The 25,603-nt window shown below is 40.1% G+C and overlaps 1 protein-coding gene and 1 long non-coding RNA gene across 4 annotated transcripts in view; one reads left to right on the top strand and one right to left on the bottom strand.

Moving 5' to 3' along the window:
- Positions 1 to 25,603, bottom strand: part of SLC2A2 (solute carrier family 2 member 2) — a 36,442-nt gene that overhangs the window by 6,098 nt on the left and 4,741 nt on the right. The window contains exons 2-10 of one of the 3 annotated variants that reach the window (XM_061168316.1): positions 22,579 to 22,671; positions 18,757 to 19,013; positions 13,006 to 13,130; positions 9,758 to 9,873; positions 8,663 to 8,825; positions 8,029 to 8,216; positions 4,557 to 4,661; positions 873 to 974; positions 39 to 242 (exon numbers count right to left, since the gene is read on the bottom strand). In XM_061168316.1, coding sequence (XP_061024299.1) covers positions 39 to 242; positions 873 to 974; positions 4,557 to 4,661; positions 8,029 to 8,216; positions 8,663 to 8,825; positions 9,758 to 9,873; positions 13,006 to 13,130; positions 18,757 to 19,013; positions 22,579 to 22,671 — 1,353 coding nt within the window. Of the gene's footprint in view, positions 1 to 38; positions 243 to 872; positions 975 to 4,556; positions 4,662 to 8,028; positions 8,217 to 8,662; positions 8,826 to 9,757; positions 9,874 to 13,005; positions 13,131 to 18,756; positions 19,014 to 22,578; positions 22,672 to 25,603 lie in introns of those variants that run through there. The other 2 variants (XM_061168317.1, XM_061168318.1) reach the window with 2 other exon arrangements.
- On the top strand, positions 9,841 to 18,111 carry LOC133074242 (uncharacterized). Its single transcript, XR_009697106.1, has 3 exons — positions 9,841 to 12,120; positions 13,816 to 13,949; positions 17,065 to 18,111. It is a non-coding gene; the product is annotated as an uncharacterized LOC133074242 (long non-coding RNA).

The raw sequence follows: 25,603 nt of genomic DNA on the forward strand, positions 1-25,603 counted from the left end.
TTCTGTTCACTAAGTTTGCACAGAATTAGGCTGCTTACCACAATGTACTGGAAACACAGGGCGATAATGAAATTGCCTGTCCAATTGCTGAACGCAGCTATTGCTAAAGCAGCAGGGCGTGGTCCTTGACTGAAAAACTCCGCCACCATGAACCAGGGGATGGGGCCTGGCCCAATTTCAAAAAAGGAGACAAAGAGGAAGATGGCTGTCATGCTCACGTAACTCATCCAAGGCAATTTATTCTGAGAAGAAAAGAAAAAGAAAAGTGGAACTGGGATCACTGACTGCTTCTTCCTTTAGCTAAATCCTTGTTGAGTTCAGAGGGGACATAGACCTCTTCCTGATGTGCTTATGTTCAATTAAGTATAAGTTATTCTAGTTGTAGACGAGGTGTTTGTTTTTTTTTTTTCCCTAGTCTGAGTCATCCTTAAATCTTTTGAGCTATAAGAAATCCTCTGGATTTCGATTTTCTCTGCCTCCTAGTCAGTCTTTTCCTGTGGAAGAAGCAAATCAAGGATCCAGTGACCTCTGCTTCTACCCATACCAAGGTCAGTATCAGGATGAGTGACACCTTGTAAAGTGGTAGAAAGGTCTAGGTACTTGTTCAAGGTCACACAAGCAGCCAAGTGGCAGAGTCAGGATTGAAACCTGGTTATTATACAGCCTGCGTCTCTGGGTGACAAGCACCATTTACTTGCTGATGTTCAGTCTTTAAACCCTGAAGCTAATTCTCTTTTTCTTTACATTTCTCTTTTGTTTTATATGCTGTTCCTCTTGCTTTATTTCATTAAGTAAGTCTCAGATGTTTAACATGGGGCTCAGAAGTGCTATCATCGGGTAACCAAAAATCTCAGTGCAGGCACGGGACTCACCAGGAGCACAAGTCCCACCGACATGAAGATGGCGCAAACAAACATTCCACTCATTCCAGTTAGGAACAGGGAGCGTCGCCCTGCCTTCTCCACAAGGAACACCTAGGAAAGTTTTAAAACGTACTGGCTTTATACTTAAATAGTTTCTACTGCCAAAGAGATCTTTTAAATTTATACAGCTGAAAAGAAGCCATTCTATTATCCCATTTTGCAGATGTGGAATTAAGGAGAGACGCGACTCTTGCCCAGAAAGGTAGAACTAGTCTCAGTGACCAGAGATGATTAACAGATACTGTCTTCCTTTTGTCACGTTGATTTGAACAGGTCATTCTAGAGAAAGAGCCATAGCATTATCACCACCTGATGTTTATCACTTTGGGTGCAATAGTTTGAGACTAGACATCTTGGATGTTCAGTATTTCCTCTACCCTTAAAATATGAAGGGTCTACATAAAAATGACATTAATTTCCCTTATGATAATTATCCTAAGTTATAATTAAAAGCATTTGAGCACTGCAGACTTCTGAAACCGTACAATTATTGATGTGTCAACAATCAACATCCAACTTCCTTACTGCAAACAAAGTCAAATTGTGACCACTCAGGGGAAACATACAAAATTTGATCATCTTACCAAAGAGTCAGGTCTATATTTTTTTGGTGAGCCTGAAAGTACTTGGTCTTGGTAATGAACTGTCCACTTGGAAAGATAAGACTTTAAAGCAAAAGGCTAAAGTGTTTTTTATCCTATTTAGGAGACTCGGCATCAATTCCTTTGGGTCGGGATCTTTGCACTAATGGTTAAGATTTACAATTAGCAAGGACCAGAGTTTGCTGAATAGACTCTGGCTCGATTCTTGGAATACTGCCAAGGTTGGTGAGTCACACACACACAAAAATTACCTGTCATAATTTCTCACTTGGCTGTTCTCATAAATCTATCAGTAAATCAATAGCAATCCAATATTCTTAGTGCAGTGAGCTTTGGCTCTGAAAATATCGGAAATATTTCTTTTCACTTACAGTGAAAACCCCTTTTTTCTCAGGCTTTCAGATCACTCCAGAGTTGTAAGCAAGGAATCCATATTTAACTGTTGAGAATGAAGTGGGAAAAACAAACCTTCCTCTAGTTCATAAAATTCCTCTCTATATTTTGACTCTCTCTATATTATGACTTTTAAAGTTGATTTGATGACACCATGTCAAGCCGCCAATGAAACTGGAGCAGTTCTTTGGCGAAAAGGGCTTTCATTATGCCTGTTTCTTCTGTTTCTGAACAAGTATTACTGATAGGATTATAAATTCTAAAACTACATGCCTTGGAAATTGAGTCAGACTCCCTTGGGGCCAGGTGAGCACTGATACAGGGTGAGACTTGGTCAGGGCTTAGAGACCGGGATGCCTGACCTTAACTTCCATTCTCCCCACAGACAGCGTGCAGCACTTAGATCCTCGATGCCTACTTGGAGGCGCTCTTTCTCCTCTAGACCCATGCTGTCTTTCAGTTTGCTTCATATTTCTTTCTGTTTTGTTTTCTCACTCAAGATTACAGGTTTCCATCTATTGGATCATTAGTGTAAAAAAAATACAGAATATGGAACATCATTCAGCATCGAGTTTATAAAGTCTCTCTCTCCCAATACTCATTCAGGGGAAAAAAAATGGATTATATTCCCTCCAAATTGTTGAAACATTCCTATGTTATCGTATATATTCCTATTTGCACATCGTTATTTGAATGGATACATGGAATTCGGTAACATTGGCTGATTTTGGCAAGAGAATCTGGATAACTGAGAGGTTATCCTTTTTGTATTTCTTTGAACTTTAAAACTTTTCAAAAATAAATATAATTAAAAGCGTTAAATATTATTTGTAGTCCTGGAGGGTTCATTAGATGACTGATTAGAGTTGATTTTTTAAAATTATGTCACACCTGCAAAAATGTTCACAGAATAAAAGGATGAGTTCTGAAAAGGTATATTCAAAATAATCAGAACACTATTTTCGGAACAACTCCTCCCACTCTATGGAGTTGGTAGGGTTGGATGGGTGAACAACAATGGAATTCTATAGTAGTTTCCTTTTCAGGCATTCTTTGAGTTTGGATTCCCTGATCTTGATAACTTGATTCTTCACATAGCAAATCCTGTTACACATAAAATATTTTAATCACAATCTCTATATGAGAAAAATATGTTGAAGTGGGATTTGCAAAAATATTATCTCGGGAGACAAAGGAATGCAAATAGTTGCTAGGATTTCATCCCAGTACCAATCCTTTATTGATTTTAGAGTGGCCTTTTGGATTGAACAAGCATTAACTCTAAAGGCATAAGCACTGGTGTTCCCTTATCATCTGTTCTTCCTTCTCTTTCCAAGGTCCAGTTCTGTTTAATGTGGTCTGGACAAACTTGCCTTTTGATCTAGGTAGCAAGGCTGTAATTATTGACCACTTTAGGTAATAGTTAAAAGTCCATATGTGGAGAATGAAAAACAAGTGACCCCATAAACTGTAGCCTGCCAGGCTCTTCTATCCATGGGATTCTCCAGGCAAGAATACTGGAGCGGGTTGCCATTTCCTTCTCCAGGGGAACTTCCCGATCCAGGAATTGAACCCAGATCTCCTGCACTGCAGACAGATGTTTTTCAAACTGAGCTACATGAGAAGCCTCAGAGCTGCCTGGAAGCTCTGCTCAATGGCCTAACATCATAAGAATCTGCTCAATCAGTTTAATTTTGCTAGAGGCTTAGATATCTAATCAAGAGGACAATGTCTATTTAAAAAAAAATTTTTTTTCCCCTAAGATATCAGGATAAAAAATTTCAACCATGGAAGGATAGGAATCGAGGTGGAAGATCCAGTACTGATAGAAATGACAAGCTGTTTGCTAATATCAGGGGCTTCCCAGGTGGTGCTTCCCAGGTGGTGCTTCCCAGGGTGCTTCTCCATTTCCCTGGTGGCTCAGACAGTAAAGAATCTGCCCTGGATTGGGAAGTTCCCCAAGAGAAGGGAATGGCTATTTGCTCCAGTATTCTTGCCTGGAGAAGCCCATGGACAGAGGAGCCTGGCAGGCTACAGTGCTTGGGGTCGCGAAGAGTCGGACATGACGAAGACTAACACTTTCACACTTTCTTTCCCAGGTGGTGCAGTGGTAAAGAATCTGCTGCCAATACAGGAGACACAAGAGGGTTCAATCCCTGAGTTGGGAAGATTCCCCTGGAGTAGGAAATGGCAACCCACCCCAGTATTCTTGCCTGAAAAATCCCAGAGGAGCCTATTGGGCTACAGTCTGTGGGATTGCAAAGAGTCAGACATGACTGAGCATGCATACACACATTTGCTAATATTAAGGGACTTAAGCACAGAACAAAGGAGAAAAAGCCTAGGTATTTACACAAAAATACCAAGTGTCTTGTCCCCAAGTGAGTTCCTGATTCACAAGTGAGTGACAAATGACATCTTTGGGAGATAGGGAGAACCACTGATCCATATGTTCAGTTATGCCTAATCTCGCTACAATGGTTGGTTATTCACATCTAGGACTGTTCCTGTGACTCACATGGTTCTATCTACACATCCAGTACATGCAGACAATAAATCACAGGTTGCTTTTATGTTACAAGGGCTTTTTTCTGGACTGAGGAACAAGCAGAATATTTATCTAGAGTATTTCACTTACAGAGACAGCAGTGAAAACTGTGTTGACAGCACCAACTCCAATGGTTGCATAAACAGGTTGGCTGATTCCAGCTGTCTGGAAAATGCTGGTTGAATAGTAAAATATCTGAAAGATAGGAATAGTTTAGCTTTAATCAAGAAGCCTGGTGCTAAGGGTTTAATGCAAGAATTATTTTAGGTTGTTTATTTTTTGAGTGTTCCAATGGAACCAGAGTTCCTAGAGATCCCAAAAGGTTTTATCATCCCTCTTCTTCCAGAAAAAGAGAAATCACAATCTTCCTTTAGTGTGTAAAACTTCCAATCACTTAAAATCTCCTTATATTCAGCTGAAAACTCTACATCTGCATCTAACTTTTTTCAGTTTTAAAACTTTCTTAAAGTTAAAATACATGCAAAAAGGTACATATATCCTTTAAGTGTACAGTTCAATTAATTTTCACAAACTAAACACACCTGTATAATCTAGATAAAAAAGAAATCATTTCCTGCCTTCTGGAAGCCCCCTAAATGTCACCCTTTTTTCAAAGGAAACTCTTTTCGACTTCAACCATTGTAGATAAATTTTCCCTAGTCTTGTACTTGATATAAGTGGAACTGCTCGATGTATATTTTATATCTGGCATCAACATTACCTTTGTGAGAATCATCCACTTGTGTTTGCAGGCTGTTTATTATTGCTGCTATTTAGCATATTATTGTAGTAATATACCACAATTTAGTTACCCATTCTACTATTTACTCACCCATTCTACTATTGATGGTTATTTAGGTAGTTATCATTAGAGTGATTATGAATAGTGCTTCTATGAACACTCTATTCTAGCACAAGCCTTTTGGTAAAATATGTACACATTTATAACTAGGAATAGAATTGTTGGATCATAGTGTATATGTGTTCTCAGCTTTGATTGAGAAAATCAAATAGTTTTCCAAAAAAGTTGTGTCAATTTGCACTCTTACCAGTGAAAAGGCAGAGGAACCAGAGCTCAAATCGCTAAACATCCATTGGATCATAAAAAAAGCAAGAGAGTTCCAGAAAAACATCTACTTCTGCTTTATTGACTATGCCAAAGCCTTTGACTGTGTGGATCACAATAAACTGTGGAAAATTCTTAAAGAGATGGGAATACCAGACCACCTGACCTGCCTCCTGAGAAATCTTTATGCAGGTTAAGAAGAAACAGAACTGGACATGGAACAACAGACTGGTTTCAAATCGGGAAAGGAGTACATCAAGGCTGTATATTGTCACCCTGCTTATTTAATTTATATGCAGAGTACACCATGAGAAATGCTGGGCTGGATGAAGTACAAACTGGAATCAAGATTGCTGGGGGAAATGTCAATAACCTCAGATATGCAGATGACACCACCCTTATGGCAGAAAGCAAAGAAGAACTAAAGAGCCTCTTGATGAAAGTGAAAGAGGAGAGTGAAAAAGTTGGCTTAAAACTCAACATTCAGAAAACTAAGATCATGACATCTGGTCCCATCACTTCATGGCAAATAGATGGGGAAACGGTGGAAACAGTGACAGACTATTTTTTTGTGCTCCCAAATCACTGCAGATGGTGACTATAGCCATGAAATTAAAAGATACCTGCTCCTTGAAAGAAAAGTTATGACCAACCTGGACAGCATATTAAAAAGCAGAGACATTACTTTGCCAACAAAGGTCTGTCTAGTCAAAGCTAAGGTTTTTCCAGTAGTCATGTATGGATGTGAGAGTTGGATTGCAAAGAAAACTGAGCGCTGAAGAATTGATGCTTTTGGACTGTCATGTTGGAGAAAACTCTTGAGAATCTTTTGGACTGCTAGGAGATCCAACCAGTCCATCCTAAAGGAAATCAGTCCTGAATATTCATTGGAAGGACTGATGCTGAAGATGAAACTCCAATACTTTGGCCACCTGATGCAAAGAACTGACTCATTTGAAAAAGACTCTGATGCTGGGAAAGATTGAAGGCGGGGAGAAAAAGGGGAAAACAGAGGATGAGATGGTTGGATGGCATCACCGACTCAATGGACATGAGTTTGAGTAAGCTCCGGGAGTTGGTGATGGACAGGGAGGCCTGGCGTGCCGCAGTCCATGGAGTCGCAAAGAGTCAGACATGACTGAGCAACTTCGAACTGAACTGAACCAGTGTGTATAAGAATTTTGGTTTTCATTGCACTTAATCCAAAATTTTCCACTCGTGTCAGTACAAATGGAGAAATCTGATTCACAGCCTCCTTAATAGCCTTTATTATTTAGTTACATCTCTATGTGTATAACAGTCTTTTTCTTTTGTTGTGTCATCCTCTGTCATTCCTTTCCTACAGCCTCGTCCTGCAGACAGGGCTGATGCAGGAGGACTGTTCAGACTGTGTTCGATGAGGAATGGATTACTCACTGCACGCTGTACTACCCAAAAGCCTCTGGTTCAACATTTCCTGGATGTCTCTAAGCCAGGCACTGGGATGGAAGCTAAAGTAGGGACACTCAGAGAGATTACGTGTTGTGCTCTTGGATACACAGCAGAGCTGAGTGAGCTCAGAAAGATTTGGTCTCTGAGACCCAAAGTTATAAAGAATTAAGAGATTAAGAAAATCAGCATCAAGGATCCTTAAAGGAGGACAGAGGCCAAAGCAGAGCATTCACTGTGTGGAATGAGGCTCAGGTCTCCTTTTGCTTCACCTCAGGGGAAATACTATCTTTGCTTCCTCTAGGTCTCTGCCCATCCATCAGTCACCCCCACAGTGTCTGTGAATCTGGAGTGGACTCACTGTAGAAGCCCAAATCACATTTTTAACAGCACTGAATGGGGATAAGTGGTTTTTAAAATCTAGTTTCTTAACCAATGCTTAATTTTTTTCTTCTAGTAGCTAACCGTCAGTAAGACAGTTTTAGTCTGTATAATACAAAGATTTCAAAACCTAAGAGCTAGCTAGTTTAGTACTCAGTATGTTTTTCAGTCATGTCTTTTCTATTACCCTCACTCACCAATATCATATCAGTTCCTTCTATTGTTCATTTTGTGTGCTGTCTCCCCAAACAGTGAAAATTTCTTGGATGGCAGGAAACTTCTTTGCACCAGGCTATCTGCTATACTTCATTTAAATAGATAGCAGGAACCATGAGCCCTTCTGCCTAGATTTTCTGAAATCCTAAATTTGATACTCAACTCTAGAAGCCCCTGGTAATTCAGTCTTCTTGGTATATTTATTCTCCTTTGCCCTCTTCTGTATTTATTATGACTTGCCTTTTAATCTTCATCTTAATCAACATGCAGACCACTGATCACTGACATCTTTTAAAAACTGTAAGGTAATTTTAGAAAGCAGACAAGGCAAGATAAAATTAATGCTCATTCAAGATAATTGTGATGTCAGCATTTTAACATGTCCTTTAGTTATTTAAACTGAAACTCCTGTCCTCATCTGTCTTAATTCACTTTGCTCTTAAGAGTGAGGGAGGGTGTTCTTAAACTTACCGCATTGATTCCAGAGAACTGCTGAGCCACATGCAGCATCAGTGCCACTAGAATAGGCTGTCGGTAGCTGGAACTGGTGAAGAGCTGAATTATGGAGACCTTCTTTTCATTTGATCCTTCTTCCCTCTCTTTTCTCATCTCAGTGATGTCTTTGGTGACATCATCACTTCCTCTGAGTCTTTTCAAGCCTGTCCCCCAAAATGATCAGGTTGACACAACTCAGGTCAATTGTTATGCTAATGAAAGAACTACAGTTCTGCATACACAGAAATCCTTTTGGATTTGGAAATCCTTTCTTGTTAAATCCTGTCTTTTTATTTTTTAAGAAAGCAAAACATTTGGCTTCATCTTATTGCTCATTGTCATAGAAGCATAATGCAGGAAAGGTCTGTTAGAAGTTTCTGAGTTCAATACACTGCATGTGGATTTTCTATTTGGCTTGTGTGAATGCTTATGGTTGCAAAATGACATGTACCAGTCATATTAAGTGATCGTGCATATTCTTACGTATAATCACTGACTTCACTTGAAAAGCATTGGTACCAATTTCATGAGTATCCATTCATGTGCACTGTTTCTCATTAACTGATAATTCCAAAACAATAGGAAGAAAGGAAAACCACCATAGACTTACTTTTCTTTGCTTTGGCTTCCTCATCCAGCTTGATGTAAAGGTATCTGGGGCTTTCTGGACAGAAGAAGAGCAGCAGACATTGGAGAATGGCTGGCACAGCAGACAAACCAAGCAGGATGTGCCATAGCTCGTGATTGCCCAGGATAAAGTCAAGGCCAACGATCTGAAAAGGCAGGGAGGAAGCACAGCAACTACACGTCACTTCGGATCTGCCTTCTGAAACAATTTGTTGAAAAAAGCACATTGGCTATTTGATAGTAATTCCTGACAACTTTGATTCAAGTATGCACAAGTATGCTTAAGATGGCAACTATTACTAGTATGTCTCTCCTTAACTGAATTAGGGACTCTGTTTTACAAAGAATTCATCTAGATTTGTCTTCATTAACTCCTATGGGACATTTAGGGTAGAAATCAACCAAACTTTTAAGCACACATTTGATATCTGAAACAACAGCAAAAATCATGCATAACTTTGGACGATTACGCAGAACTTAAATAGAATGGGTTACACAGATAAAGCAATTACTCTGAGAGAACTAGTTTTGTGATCCCTATTGCAAAGTAGTTTATCCTCTGGATAGTCATAAGTTTGAGGTTTTGAGGACTCCCTCTGAGAATACAGGAGAGAAGGAAAGAATACAGGTAACTGAACAAGAACCGCTACTGCAATCCTTTGCATTTTAAATCTGAGCAGAAAAGATGCTCAGAAAAAAGGAAACCCAGGCAGCCAAAATTCTGAGCAGAAAAGATGCTCAGAAAAAAGGAAACCCAGGCAGCCAAAATTTTGAAATTTTTTTCTCTTGAAATCTAAATGGAATAATTTAATTCTGGAATAGCTCCAGTAGTTAAAGACTTGGCTTACCAGGTCACCTTCAGTGCCAACTCCACTACAACTTCCAGGGGAAAAGTGAGGCGTGGATTAGTAATATTTTAACTTTGAGCTAAAAAGCCTATGTCTCTGTACTGCCACCTCCAAGACCACTTGTGGAACTGTCTTTTCCTCTGTGCTGTTCTACAGTAAGAGTGGCCAGTCAGGGAGAGAGAAGTTGGGTAAAGTAGAGGATGGGTGAGGGAGGGGATGGGAGTTTTTACCTGACTAATAAGGATGCCCGTGACAACGGCCAGCTGATGAAGAGCACCAATAGCACCCCTGAGTGTGGTTGGAGCAATTTCACCAATGTACATTGGAACCAAGCCTGAAATTAGCCCTGAGTGAAACATGAACATACATGTTAAAGTGTAATCAGGATGACATCAACAGCAGTAACTTTAAGTACAGTTAGCATTCTTCCTGAGTTTATTGGAAGGAAGAGCCCTTGTCACCAACCGCAGACACAATTTATGCAAAGAATGTTGATGAGACTCCAAATGAGATTTTAGTTGGAGATATAAATAGAAAGAGATGGTTAGTCATTCATCTGGCAATTATTCATAGCATTGTCTTTATTTAGTTAAAAAATTCATGTTAATATTGAGTTTGTATCATAATGCCTTAGGTTATCTTCAGAAAAGAGACTGAAGAATGCTTTAACAATATTCTTAAAAATGTAGTAATATTCTTACTGTAAAATCATGGGATTAAAGGAAATTAGAACATATCTATGCCAACCTCTTTACTTGATAAAGGTGAGAAATGACTTACCCAAGATCACAGTGCAATAGAGTGTTAGCAGGAGAACTACAAGCCCTTCTTGAGTTTCCACAATGTGGAGGTGCCTCAAAGTCACACTTAAGAGTTGAGGGGCGGGGTGTGTAGAGAGGTGTTAGGGGTTAAGGGACTCAGGGGCTCTCCCCCCAATTACTCCAACCAGAGCAACCTAGCTTCTTTATTCTCTCTAAATGATGGGCTTCAGAAAAGATTTTATTTGAATAAAGACTTCTGGTTCTTGCATGCGTGCTAAGTCGCTTCAGTTGTGTCTGACTTCTTGCGATCTTATGGATTGTAGCCTGCCAGTCTCCTCTGTCCATGGGATTCTCCAGGCAAGAATACTGGAGCGGGTTGCCATGTCCTCTTCCAGGGCATCTTCCCAAGCCAGGGATCGAACCCACATTTCTTATGTCTCCTGCACTGGCAAGTGGGTTCTTTACCACTAGGGCCACCTGGGAAGCCCTCTGATGCTTAAAAGAAAACAAAATTTTGCAAAGCTCTAGGCCTTTAGGACTTCTGTAGTTTTCCTAGATGCAGATGTAACCAGTCATGTTGAAAATGGTGGATAATCTAGCCATTTGCTAAGAGCATTAAAAGATCAGAGACTAGTCAATGAGCAAAACTGAATGCAATGTTTGGCATTTTCTGAAAATAAGATTTGTCAGAGGCTTCCTCTTAGATATACTGTGGGCCTATCAAATGGAAATGTATGGTCTTTGTATAAAAGATGCTTTTGAGAATTGTTTCAATATTTTTTTAAAGCTTCAAATTGTTCTCAATAGCCCATGAACATTTGCATGGCTGATACAGCATCTAAATTTCTGCTTTTACATGCAACTCTACTGTGTGGTCTGTTGATCTTAAAGAAGCAGGGGGAAAAAAAATAAATAAACATTGTTTGGTCCTATTCTGGGCTGTAGCATTTTTGTTAAGTCCAAATATTATATCTCAAGAACAGAAAATGCAGATAAGCTTGCAAGTCTGAAGTCTTCAGTCTAATGCTCTCTCCAACTGAGCTATTTTGGCCACCTGGTCTAAAGTCTTATGAACCCGAAATCAAATTGTATTTTCTATTAATCTTTATTAATTTATTTTCATTAATTTTTAGCTATTTTAATGCTCATAATAGGATCAGACATAATTTTAGAAGATGCTTGGAGAATACAAGTTACTTAGTTATGCTGGTAATAGGTTGTTACTATTTATTTTCAATTATAACATTTATTTTCAATTTTACTAAAAATAGTTTATAATTTTTTTATATTTTTAAAATAATTTGTTATATTTTATAATTTTTTTCTTATTGTATTTCAAAAAGTAGAGAGAAAATAAAGAAGAATCTTGATTTGGACCTCTTTGATGGTGTTATTAGTTGCATTTTACAGTCAAGTGAAACTGAATTTGAGTCTTCAAAACTGTAAGAAAACAAATTTGTGTTGTCTTAAGCCACTAAGTTTGAAGTAATTCATTAGAGCAGCAAGGGGGAACTAATACCGAGGAGCAAACCGAGCCTTCTATTCAATAACTAAGGCCAGACTGAGACAGTGCCAGAATTGATGCATTCTGAATCCAAAGCTCTTCCCATAAGTGAGTTGCCTCTTTACCTGGACCAAGCTATCATTTCAGTTATTTGTATTAACATTGAAAATAACAAGAAGAGCCATTTAATTAAATGATCTTAGACATTTATTTTCAGTTTCCCTGGTAGCTCAGCTGGTAAAGAATCTGCCTGCAATGCAGAAGACCAGACTTGTGGTTCAACCAATCATTGAAGATGCACAGAATTGTAGTCTTTCCTCTTTTTCAGGTAAAAGTGTTAAAAATATTTCATACAGCACTTTGTGCCCTCACCTTCCCTCTCTCACCCTCGATGGTTATTATTAGTGGCTGTGATTTGGGACAATGGCTATTACTGGGATTGAGGAGCAAAAGATTTGACTATTTTAGAGAATGGACCATCCTCCCTTTCTTCCATCCTCTGCTGCTAAGTTGCTTCAGGAAGATTGAAGAGCTGTTTCCAAGAAATAGTGTTTCAGATATTTAGATGGGAAAAGCATCTTTCCTTCATTCTGAACTCCTCTACCAGCTGCTTCTGCCTGAGCCCCTCTCCCTATGGCCAGCTTCATTTTAACACTTGGACCAGCCAAGTGTGGAAGCAGATAGGGTAAAGGAATGTGGCCTGAGAGATGGGCCAGAACATCAAGGTCTTTCCAGATAGGAGAGACAGAGACATCGTAGCCGGGCAGGCCATAAGGGTAGAGTTGGGGGTTCTGGGCATAGCAGTCTTCCAGTGTCTACTGAACAACAGGAATTATAACAACAGCTAGCCTAGTCAGATTCTATGCTGAACATTTTACACATATTCTCACAAGTGCCCCCACGAGGTAGATGTTATTATCCTTCTCATTTAACGGATAAGAACACCAAGAGCTAACTAATTTGTCTTGGAGCATATGACTAGAAATGATGTCATTGCTGTGGATAAGAACATCTCATTACAACTCCACTTACAGGTCCCAAACATCCCTCACTCAGAACTGAAACTTTGTGCCATTGCCTTTCCTTTTTGTGATGTCACCTTATGCTTAAAAAATTCCCTACATGTAACCACATCTACCTTGAGAATAATTTTCAGATGTACATATGTGTTTGTGTGGAAGGGTGTGTGTGTGTGTGTGTGTGCACGACTTACCACAGTAGAGTCCTGATATGCCTCTTCCTGAAATTATAAGAATGTGAGATGGTCCCAGTTTCGAAAACCCCATCAAGAGAGCTCCAACTAATGAAAGAATGTTTGCTACCAACAGGGCTTTGATTCTGAAAATTTGAAAAGCAAGGATTATAAATTTAGCATCAAAACTTGATAAACAGGATTTGCTTTCAGAGCATGCTGAGATTTTTACCAAAGAGTGATTATTTTAATTTTGTTGATAGAGTTAGTTGGGGAGTCTTAAACCATGATTGCTACTTTGATTTGTCTATGTGTTAAAGCATTAACAATACATAATATTTATAATGAGAGAATTTGGATTGCATGTACCTAATCACATTTTGATAGAGATGATTCAATTGTGATGATGACTAGTTTGCTTTAAGATAACACTTCTGAGACCTTTTCAAATAGTTAACAATTAGTTTTCTACATGCTGACTGTTTTGAAGAATAAATGCCTGGTGATAGCTAAATTTAATTCTGTATCTGTAACCTATGACACGGACCCTTCTTTTTTTCTTTTAATGGTACAAGATTTTAGCTGCTATAGGTCATGAAAGAACTTTAAAATTTAAGTTTTCTTTAGTATAAATTATTTGGAAGTAGATTAAAACATGCTTTTACTTTAAGCCTTGTCAGAGAACTATAATTATTCTTATTTTATCATTATATGCCAGCATATTTCCAGAATCTATGAATCAATGTCACCAATGCAAAATACATAGTAAAGATGATAATAGCAAAAAAACACCATTTTCAAAATTGATCTTACAAAAATTAACATTTGCAGGTATCTGACACTCTTCTTCCTGTTAAATGGGAAAGTGATATACACAGAAACCTCCTTCAAAGTTCAATCAATGATGATAAAGCCAATAAAAGAACCTAAGTGAATAAATGTGAATGTTTGTCCCACAAAGAAATGTAAGTATCTTGTTATATTCTATTTCAGTGTTTCAAACTTTACTAGGTGAGCTTTTCCTAAACAAGTATCTCAAACAACAAGCAGATTGTTTTTTCTGGAAGAATAAAACTATATAATCTTATACTGGTTTTCCCAACAAACCATGTGATGAGCTAAATAAAACCCCACAATAGTCAACATCTTAATCTGCAGATCCTGGGAATATATCACTTTATATGGTAAAGGGAGTTTGCAGATGTGATTAAGGATTAAATTGGATAATCTCTTCATCTCAAAATTGGGCCAGTGATGTACTTATATTAGGAAAGCAGAAGAGAAGGTGATGAGATGAAAGAAATAAGGTTTGTAGTGATGTGCTTTGAAAATGGAGGAAGAGGCCACAGACAAGGACAGAACTGGCCACCAGAAGCTGGGGAAGGGTAAGGAAACAGACCCTTCCTTAGAACCTCCAGAAGGAATAGGCCCTGCTGACACCTTGACTTCTGCCAATGAAACTGAATTTGGTTCTCTAGAACTGTAAGAAAACAAATGTGTGTGGTTTTAAGCCACTAAGTTTGTAATAATTCATTAGGACAGTAACGGGAAACTAGTATATGGAAATTATCAACAACCCAGAGGCAGGCAGATAGAGTGATTTAGAGCTGACCAGCTTCAGAACTGCAGAGTAGACAAACATAGGGGTGTTTCTCTGTGAAGTTTTTTCTCTACACAAGGACAGAGGGCAGGCAAATTCAGTAATTTACCTTAGGAAATTGTTACTAGCTAGCTGATAATATATTCTAGTAGGGGAAAAAAGAGAAAAAGTCATACCAGAGACAGATAGCCTGAAAGTATTTTTGATGCCAGATTGCTCTAAAGTCCCTCTTCCCCACCACCAGTGGTTGCTGTAGCATTCTATACAACTTAAAGGATTTTAACTTCTGCTCAGATGTGAGAAAGAGCCAAGAATAAATAATCTAAAAATACACGAAATGGTTGAATCAGGGAGAAAGAAATATATGTCTATTTCTTTAAATCGTGCTCTGAATGCTTCTGTTAGCATAAGTTTCTTCTTCTTCATTATCATCATCTATATTTTCTGCCTGCTCACTCTGTGGCAGGCAGTGTACTAAGCCTTTTATGTTCATTTTCATTTAATCCTCACAATAATGCCACAAAAGGAGGTGTTTTTTCCCCCCACATAGCAGATGGAAGGAAATGTCTTAGAGAACCGGGGTAACTTGCTCATTAAATTACAGAGCTGGGACTTGATCACTGTGAAACCAAAGGTTAATGCTTTATTTTGGTCAGTTCCATTTTTGGTTCAAAAGGTAGAACACATTCAAAGGTAACAAGCTATGTATATTGTCTTTCACTCATGGTAACGTGGATTGCCCAGATCATGGTCTCCCCCACCTTACCCTGGTCCTTAAATTTTAAGTAAAATTTGACCTTGAGAACCCAAATAGTGGCCACAGAAACCGATTAACACAATTATAAGCAAAGGTTTTTTTAAAGCAGTAATGGAATAGTAGATTTTTATTTGTTTACTTTTAACGAGTGGAGCAATGACTGGCAATAGGGACAATCATGTCATTTCTCAGTGACTTTTCCTAGGAAAATAGTTTTTTATTGAGACTCAACTGTTCTGTGTTAATTGTGAAGTTAAAATGATTAGTTTTAGGGCTGTTCTCAAGGAAGTGAACATTTTTCATTTTTCTACTGAAAACTAGAAGAAACCTTGCTTTTAATCCACCATAAATAATTTGATAAATCATAATTTGACATTGTTTTGGGGTATGACCATTGTCAATGCTAGATCCTAAGACCCGAGAAGATGTCCATTCTGTTTTTATCAGCAGAACACTAAATGTAGAGTGAGTCACTGAATTGTTAGAATCCTATCTCTAAATGAGGGACAAGGGCTTACATTTTTTTCTTCAGTGATGAGAAGTATAAAACATCAATAACTGCTAAAAGAATTGGTCTGTCCATGTTTAAAATTTTAATTTAGTTTTGTTTAATTTTATTTATTTTAGAGATAAGCAATCTAGAAAAATTTCCAATTACTACTTAAACTTGGTTCAAACTGAAATAATTTAAGAAATTTTAAAATAACTAAAGCCAGTCAATGACCTGCATAATTTATGAATACTGATTTAAAGTTCAGCTAAGGGGCTTCCCTGGTGGCTCAGTGGTAAAGAATCTGCTTGCCAGTGCAGCAGACATGGGTTCGATCCCTGGTCTGGGAGAATTCCACATGTCTGGGAACAGCTAAGCCCCTGAGCCACAACTATTGATCCTGTGTTCTAGACCCCGGGAGCCACAACTCTTGAGTCTATGCACTGCAATTACTGAAGCCCTCGAATCCTAGAGCCCATGCTCCACAAGAGGAGAAGCCACTGCAATAAGAAGCCCACACACTGCAATTTACAGAGTAGACCCTGCTCACCACAACCAAAGAACAGCCCTTGGCACAATGAAGATCTAGCATAGCCAAAAATAAATAAAATTATTTGAAAAAACAGCTCAGCTAAACACCAGTAATTTGATAACATTTGAAGAACTGCCCATTTTCTTTTATGGTAGAGGGAAGTCCCTTTCAAATAAGAACAAGAATAAAACTTGTGTTTCCATGCTACCTATTACTTTAGAAAAATTCTTACAGTCTTATTAAAAGCTCCAGTATAAGAGGAAGAAATTATCAGAATTTAATAACCAAAGAGGGAAAACTATAATTTAAAGAAGGAATTTTAATAATTAAATGAATTGTAACCCAGTATGCCAATGCAGAAGATGTAAGAGATTCAGGTTCAATCCCTGGGTTGGGAAAATCCCGGGGAGGAGGGCATGGCAACCCACTTCACTATTCTTGCCTGGAGAATCCCATGGACAGAGGAGCCTAGTGGGCTACAGGCCACAGGGTCGTGAAGAGTTGGACACGACAGAGCACACGTATTACTAAGGTAGTTGCCTATATCATTTAGATCTTTAAAAGTTTTTGCATTTTCTAATTTTTCCGTATTTGCATATTTTTGTCATCAGAAAAAAGTGATAAACAAAAAAGTGGATGCAAAGACCAGAAAATAAATATAGAGAAATAACTGATTTTCTGTTTTATTTCCTCTCTATTAGTAACTTCAGATATGCAGATAACACCCTTATGGCAGAAAGTAAAGAGGAACTAAAGAGCCTCTTGATGAAAGTGAAAGAAGAGAGTGAAAAAGCTGGCTTAAAACTCAGCATTCAAAAAAAACTAAGATCATGGCATCGGGTCCCATCATTTCATGGCAAATAGATGGGGAAACAATGCAAACAGTGACAGACTTTATTTTCTTTGGCTTCCAAATAACTGCAGGTGGTGAGTACAGCCATGAAATTAAAAGACGCTTGCTCCTTGAAAGAAAAGCTGTGACAAACCTAGGCAGCATATTAAAAAGCAGAGACGTTACTTTACCGACAAAGGTCCATATAGTCAAAGCTATGGTTTTTCCAGCAGTCTTGTATGGATGTGAGAGTTGGACCATAAAGAAGGCTGAGCACCCAAGAATTGATGCTTTTGCACTGTGGTGTTGGAGAAGACTCTTGAAAGTCCCCTGGACTGCTAGGAAATCAAATCAGTCAATCCTAAAGGAAATCAGTTCTGAATATTCACTGGAAAGACTGATACTGAAGTTGAAGCTCCAATACTTTGGCCACCTGATGTGAAGAACAGACTCATTGGAAAAGACCCTGATGCTGGGAAAGATTGAAGGCAGGAGAACAAGTGGACAACAGAGGATGAAATGGTTGGATGGTATCACCAACTCGATGGACATGAATTTGAGCAAGCTCTGGGAACTGGTGATGGACAGGAAAGCCTGGTGTGCTGCAGTCCATGAGGTTGCAAACAGTTGGACATGACTGAGCGACTGGACTGAGCTGATGGGGGTGGAGGGAACGCCAAGAGCTTTAGTATTTCACATGACTAAATGAAATTTGGATGTAAAGGAGTTCTACTGATGTTTTTAATCCAAAAACAGGAAGTTTCAATCCAAAATAGAAAGTTGAGGAATGGAGATACCACTTGCTTCATTTGTGGTTGGGTTTTGAGACAGCAGTAGCAGCAACTAGAAACCCCCTATCAAGTACATCGGGCAACTGGGAGTTGGTGATGTTGACTTAACCTTGCAGCTTGACTGATCAGGATGTCAAATTCTAATCTGAAAAGGAAAAACTGGGTGTCTGAGAAATGGAGCAATTGGTGAAGCCAACAATAGATTTAAAAATTCCATGCTTGACTCTTCTCTTGAGTTTCTGAGTAAACCACTTGGGCTGTGGTTTCTTAATATGTTTTATAAGTTATAAAGTCAGAGAATCAAAGTGATTATCTAGAAATACACTCCAAATTCACTTTTTCTGTAAATATTTTCACACGTAAGTAGTTTACTGCAACAGCTCTATTATTTGGTCCAGAAAGTAAAAGTGTTAGTCACTTGGTCGTTTCCGACTCTTTGTGACCCCATGGAGTGTAGCCTGCCAGGCTCCTCTGTCCATGGAATTCTCCACGAAAGAATACTGGAGTGGGTTGCTATTTCTTTTTCCAGGGGAACTTCCTGACCCAGGGATCGAACCTGGATCTTCTGCATTGCATTCAGATTCTTTACCATCCAAGACACCAGGGAAGCCCTTATTTGGTCCAATACCAACCTAACTCATAAGGTCATGATTTGAAAAAAAAACTCTAAAACTATCCCACAACATGGAAGATGATTTCTTTCTAAACAAATTCTGAAACCCCAAATAGTGACTTTTCTGTGTGTATGCTTATTTATGAAATTTGCCTACCTTCCAAGCTTGTCCCCAAGAAGCCCTCCAAAGAACGATGCAATCATTCCACCAACTGCAAAGCTGGACACAGACAGGGACCAGAACATGGTGATGAGGCTAGCTGATGTCATAGTCTCTTCCTCAGTCCTAGAGCCCGGTGTTGGATCTCCTGGGCTTGTGGGCAATTCCTCTGTACTGTTGAGATCATAGTTGTTGATAGCTTTTCGGTCATCCAGTGAAATACCCAGAACATGTCTATAGTGGGTTATAATTACCTAAGGAGATAAAATAAAGAAAAATAGCTGAAATATTTCAAACATTATGTATATTTTTGGTTTGTTTTTCCTTGAAACAACTTGCTAGGTGTTCAAGCAGGATTATTTCAATTATGTGTGTTATGCACATACTAATGCATACAGATGGCTTACAGTTGACCACATCCTATAAAATAGAGGTCACAAATTCCAGTGCCAGTGGGAACCTGCCAGGAACAAACAAGTAAAGGAGGCAAGAAAAAGTTTGATAACTTGAGGGCTGAAATATAGTTTATACTATTGAGAATATGGGCTCCAGCGGTAAAGAATCCGCTTGCTAATGTAGGAGGCATGGGTTCAATCCTGAGTCAGGAAGATCCCTGGAGAAGGGAATGGCAACCCACTCCAGTATTCTTACTGGGAAATCCCATGGACAGAGGAGCCTGGTGGGCTACAGACTATGGAGTCACAAAGAGTTTGACATGACTCAGTGACTAAACAACAACTGTTGAGAATATAATACTGAGTGGGCAGGATTTATTTGTCCCATCTGAAGGAGGAAGCTGCAATTTGAGACTGGCATTGCATGGCCTTTAATTTTTAAAGAGAAGCCAGACATGTGTATTTTTATGTAAAATTCTTCAAATTTTAAAGATTGGCATCTGTCCAAATTGAAACTATCCTACAAGCTGAAAAGACACATTTTCATGCCACTGTTTCCCCTGCATAGCAGAATTTAAATTGGCTACTGTAAATGTTTGAACAGAGACAAAAAAGTGGATATAAGAAAAAAGTTTGAGAAAGTTGAGGGCAAAAATAAAGTTAGTATACAAAATTCAAACACCAGGTGCTCTATCCTTGCTTTAGGTGAGCTATAAACTAATTAATAAGTTTCCTAGCAGCCAGTGAGAAGAGAGAAAAACAATCAAGTATATTGGCGAATTCTGAAGATCAAAGCCAACTCAGAAGTTCCTGAGAAGGTATTGGGACCTAAAGGAAGTGTCTTGTGTGGGTCCTCATTGAGTGCAGTAGGTAACAGAATAAACAGTGTTCAAAACTAGATTTCACAGAGCCATATTTTATAATGTTTCAGTAGAGGCAAACTCAAACAAAAGTATAATTGAGGAAAGGCACATCCGTCCAGCTCTTCTTCCATGTCATTGCTCCAGATGATTTGGTCACCACTTGGTAGCAGTGGGCTGGGAGGACCTCTAACAATGACCTGGAATGCAGCTATCCTAGGCTGCCAGACCTGGGCAAAGTCCTATGTGGTGAAGTCAGCTGATGAAAGAGAGAACTTACATCCTCTTATGATAAAAGAACTCTGATCCAGACCTTTGCCTCATGGGAAGGTCACTCTATATGGATAATATACACAGAAGAAAGGCTGAAAGGAAATAGCCCAGATGTTTTCAGCAGTTTGCTCTACATGAATAATCATTAATGTTTTTCTTTCTGAAACTTTCTGCAACAGGTGTGCATAGTTTTCACACTCATAAAAAGTATGATTTAAAAATACCATAAAATAATTCCAAATGTCATTCTGCTAATAAAAAACAAATTCTTCTTACATAATGGTATTTAAACAGCTCTTTAAATACAGATGAAAGGGGCTATAGTGAGGGCACTAATCCTGATGCCAGAGAGGGATGACCTCTGTTGTCAGATCTGGCTCTAGGACTCGGATTAGAGGAGGGGAAACTTAGATTAATTTTTACGTCCAACACTGAAGAGGATGGTTTAAATAAGGATTTGAAAATTTCTCCCACAAGAAGAGAAAAGGTTCTACCAATGCCAAATTTCAGGAATCCTGCTACACTGGCACATGTTGTCAGCCACAGAAAAAAGATACGACCTTCTAGAGTGATTCCCTAAATCTCTCAGCCACATTCACGATGCTATGTGGTGCCTAATCAGAGAGCATCTTTGGTCCAAGGAGAAACCCTTTCCAACAGACAGACTTGGCAAATACACATTTCACACATTCACACCCTGTAGTCTCCTACATTTTCCTTAGAGTCCACTATGTTCAGAGAAGCAGACGAAATATGATGGATTCACCGAGAACACCAAACAGAAGCTTGTATTGTCACCTTATGCCACCCCTTCCCCCAGCTTCTCCTCTCTCTCTGTCTCTCTCTCTCTTCTTCATTCACTAAACACTATGTTTATATCAATCACTGTGCTTGGCACTGGTGTTAAGAAGAGGAACACGATATCAATCCCACTCTAAATGACCTGATGGTCTGAGTTAGGGCAGAGAGAATGAAGTCCTGATTTCTCCCACTTACAGGCTGTGGGATCTGAGACAAATGACATCCCTCTCCTGTGTATTTCCTGGAAACCAGAGTAGGGATGCACACAGTAAAAGTGAAAAATGATAGAAACTATCTAATATTAAAAATACTCAAAGAGTCAATGTGGAGAAAACTCAAACTTTGTTGGACTTCTTGACTTATTTAAAAGGTTTATATTATTTTACTTTGGATCATACATGGGAGACCGACATAGAGGGAAGGACTAGAATCTTTCTAGTGTTAGACTCCTACAGGCTTTCTCCTTTGCTTGTCTTTCTTTTTTTTCTTGTGATGAGAACTCTTAGGATTTACCCTCTTAACAACTTTCATATATAAGATACAGCTGTATTATATTTAGTTACATTTGTCACGTTGAACATCACATCCCTGCTGCTGCTGCTAAGGCACTTCAGTCGTGTCTGACTCTGTGCAACCCCATAGATGGCCGCCCACCAGGCTCCCCTGTCCCTGGGATTCTCCAGGTAAGAACACTGGAGTGGGTTGCCATTTCCTTCTCCAATGCATGAAAGTGAAATGTGAAAGTGAAGTCGCTCAGTCGTGTCTGACTCTTAGCGACCCCATGGTCTGCAGCCTACCAGGCTCCTCCGTCCATGGGATTTTCCAGGCAAGAGTACTGAAGTGGGGTGCTACTGCCTTCTCCAATCACATCCCTAATACTAACTTATCTTACAGTTAAAAGTTTGTACCTTTTAACTACCTTTATCCGATTCCACCCCCTCCCCACCCAAGGCTCCAAAATACTTTGATCTGGACAAAAAATGGGCATTACCAACTTGTTGGGCGAATCAGCAGGGGAGAGCCTATGTTTGTGCCTGACACACAGTGAGCTTGTGCTCAGTACATGTTTCTGCACTGAAAAAAAAATCTATACTTCCACTGTTTCTTCTAACACCCTGGCATTTCCATCCATTTTTGGCTAGGAGCTCTGAATGTATGCTGCAATAAGCTCTTAAGCCTTTTTTTTTGTTTTTTGTTTTTTTTAAATCCTTTTGGCACATGATATTCTGGCTGAAGTTTTCTGTGAGCTCAGCGAACAGCAGAATCAGAGATCAAGAATTATTCATTACTCTTTCTTTTTCTATGAGGGTTATTAAATGAGGAGTAAAGGTCAAGTTATCAGCATTGGAACCACGCACGTGGTACCTGACAGAAGACCGGATTACCACGTGTTCCCCATGTGGGCACACTTTATCTCTCTGGATGAGGAGCTGATATCTTTCTGCCCCTGACAGAAATTGCCAAATAGAGAACTTGTATGTTTCACTTGCCTGTTGAGGTGCATTGATCACTCCAATGTCATATCCAAACTGGAAGGAACTCAGCACAGCAGTGAAGACAGCCAAAACCAAGGTCCCGGTGACCTGTGGGGAGTGAAACAGGGGATGGGAAACCCCAGGCAACTTCAGTTACCCACCGTCCATCATTCTGCAGCATGGGCTTCTGACAGGTTCCATGGGCTGGTTCTTGCCACTTGATACTCATTCATCATATACCCCTATGTTCCTGGCAGGGCTCATTCATATGGGACTGTGGGTGTCTTTCATTTCTCCTATACTGCCAAAGTGGCAAAAAGTCTGGGACAACTCCGTCTAGGGAAGGAACCAAACACCCTTTTCCACATGTGTATGTGCTAAGTCACTTCAGTTGTGTCCAACTCTGCAACCCCATGGACTATAGCCTTCCAGGCTCCTCTGTCCATGGGATTTTCCAGGTAAGAATACTGGAGTGGGTTGCCATGCCCTCCTCCAGGGGATCGTCCCGACCCAGGTCTCCCATATTGCAGGTGAATTCTTTACCATCTGAGTCACCCGGGAAGCTCAAGAATACTGAAGTGGGTAGCCTATGCCTTCTCCAGGGGTCTCCTGCATTGCAGGTGGATTCTTTACTGAGCTACAAGGGAATCTGAGTTCTTGTTTATACGAATAGGCAGGGTTTTGAGATAGGAGATAAGAAGGGTTCCTTGTGTCACACTCAGCGTGTACGGGGAAGCATGAAAGATTTTTCAGTTAACACAAAACCCTAAGTGATGGGATCGGGGCATATGTGTTTAAAGAAGCCCCCATAGGACACGATACTAAATTGTCTCCAAGAACTGCTTTACAAATGGAGTCACTTACTTTGCATCTTGACATGGAAGCATGAAAATGTTGTATGTGCAGAGTTGTAAGTAGCACCCGGAAACTTGAACTTGAGAACCAAACCAGAAATGCAGCTGAGAGGGCTGGGCATGGAGCTCACGGAACGCAGGAGAGCAGCAAGGCAGGAGGCCCAGAAGCCACTGGCTGGAGACCACCTCTTCCCACAGTGCTCAGCTCTGCACTGGGCAGGCTGATGATTTCTCCTAAAAGACTGGTGTGTGCCTGCCCTCTGTCATACACCATCCTGCATTCTCATGTTTGTCATTAAATCTCCTCTCCTATAAGACAAGGGGCTTCCCAGGTGGTGCTGGTGGTAGACAGCCTGCCTGCCAATGCAGGAGACAGATGCAGGTTCGATCCCTGGGTCGGGAAGATCCCCTGGAGGAGGAAATGGCAACCCACTCCAGTATTCTTGCCTGGAGAATCTCTTGGACAGAGGAGCCTGGCGGGCTACAGACCATGGGGTAGGACAGAGTCAGGCATGACTCAGGTGACTTAGCATCACTTCACACACACTTGTGTGTATGTGTGTAATAGTTTTCTCTTGTCGTTATTACCAAAAAATCATCAAACTAGTGGCTTAAGTAACACAAATGTATTACTTTACAGTTCTTGTAGGTCAGAAGTCTGATACTAGTATCACCAGACTACAATTAAGGTGTTGGCAAGCTGTGTTCCTTTCTGTTTGATGTAGGGGAAATTTTGAGTGGATAGAATTTTGTTCCTTCTGGTTGAAGGACCAGAGTCTGTGCTGGCTGTAAAGCAAGGGCCATTCTCAGCTCTGGAGGCCACAGCATCCCTTGATTAGTTGTGCCCCTTCCTCCATCTTCATAACAGAATCTCCCTATCTCAAGGTCCATAACAGTAAAGACTTTGGAAAGTCCTTTTTTCTGCATGAGGTTCACACGGGACAAAGGACACAGCAAGGGACAACGTTATGGATATCTTTTGAGGGCCCTTATTCTGCCAACAGCACTCCTCACAACAGTACCGTTAGTATCCCTATTTTATAGATAACTAGACTAGGTTAAGGTCTTATAGCCAGTAAGCTGTAGAATAATGATTTGGATCTAGAACCTATACTTTTAATTACTTGGTTATTTTGAATTTCTTATGAATCAGAAATAGACATTCAAAAGCCAAACATATCTGAAAATCTAGGATCCTAATCTTCCTAAATCAGAAAAAAAAATCCAAGAGTGCACATATTCATAGAATTTGCCAATTTTGATGCTGAAGCCAAAATGACCAAACACCCACCAGTTTCAAGTACATTTTCCCACCACTCACCACACAAATTCCCGCCATCCTCACACACCCACAGAAGAACTTTGTGAGGTTTTGGCAAAAATTGAAAAGGCAAACGAAGGCTACTCAACTGCTCCTCTGTAGCCCAGCTGAAGAACCTCAGGGTCTACCCAACACCAAGCCCAGGACCACAGTATACTCTCCCCGTTTCCTCCCCACATCCCCTGTCCCTCCGGCGGCAGGGTCTCCCAGCACCCGGTGTCTTAGTGACTGCCCCTCCCACTCCACCCGAGGCTTCTGCTCTCTGCTGGCTCTCCCGTCCCTACCAGACGAGCATATAGTTCCTTTCTTCTTATTTTGAGTACAACCAGTGACCACAGCAGTGGTGAGCAGGAATGGAAGTTGGGGGTGAAGGCAGTGGCTGCAGCAGGTTTGGTCTGCTGTAGCCAGGTGGTGCCATGGTTAAGAATCCACCTGCCGATGCAGGAGACCCAAGAGATGAGGGTTAGATCCCTGGGTCAGGAAGATTCCCTGGAGGAGGAAATGGCAACTGCTCCAGTATTGTTGCCTCAAAAATTCCACAGACAGAGGAGCCTGGCAGGCTACAGTCTGTGCACGCTGTGTGCTAAGTCGCTTCAGTTGTGTCCAACTCTTTGTGACCCTATGGACTGTAACCTGCCTGGCTCCTCCATCCATGGGGATTCTCCAGGTCAGAATACTGGAGTGGGTATTCCCTTCTCCAGGGGCTCTTCCTGACCCAGGGATCAAACTCACACCTCCTATGTCTCTTGCATCAGCAGGTGGGTTCTTTACCATTAGCATCCTGGGAAACCCCAGGCTACAGTCCAGAGGGTTTCAAAGAGTAGATATGACTGAGTGCATGTGCTTGCATATGCACACACACACA

The sequence above is a fragment of the Dama dama genome, chromosome 19 (genome assembly GCF_033118175.1).
Source record: "Dama dama isolate Ldn47 chromosome 19, ASM3311817v1, whole genome shotgun sequence".
NCBI classification, from domain to species: Eukaryota; Metazoa; Chordata; class Mammalia; order Artiodactyla; family Cervidae; genus Dama; species Dama dama.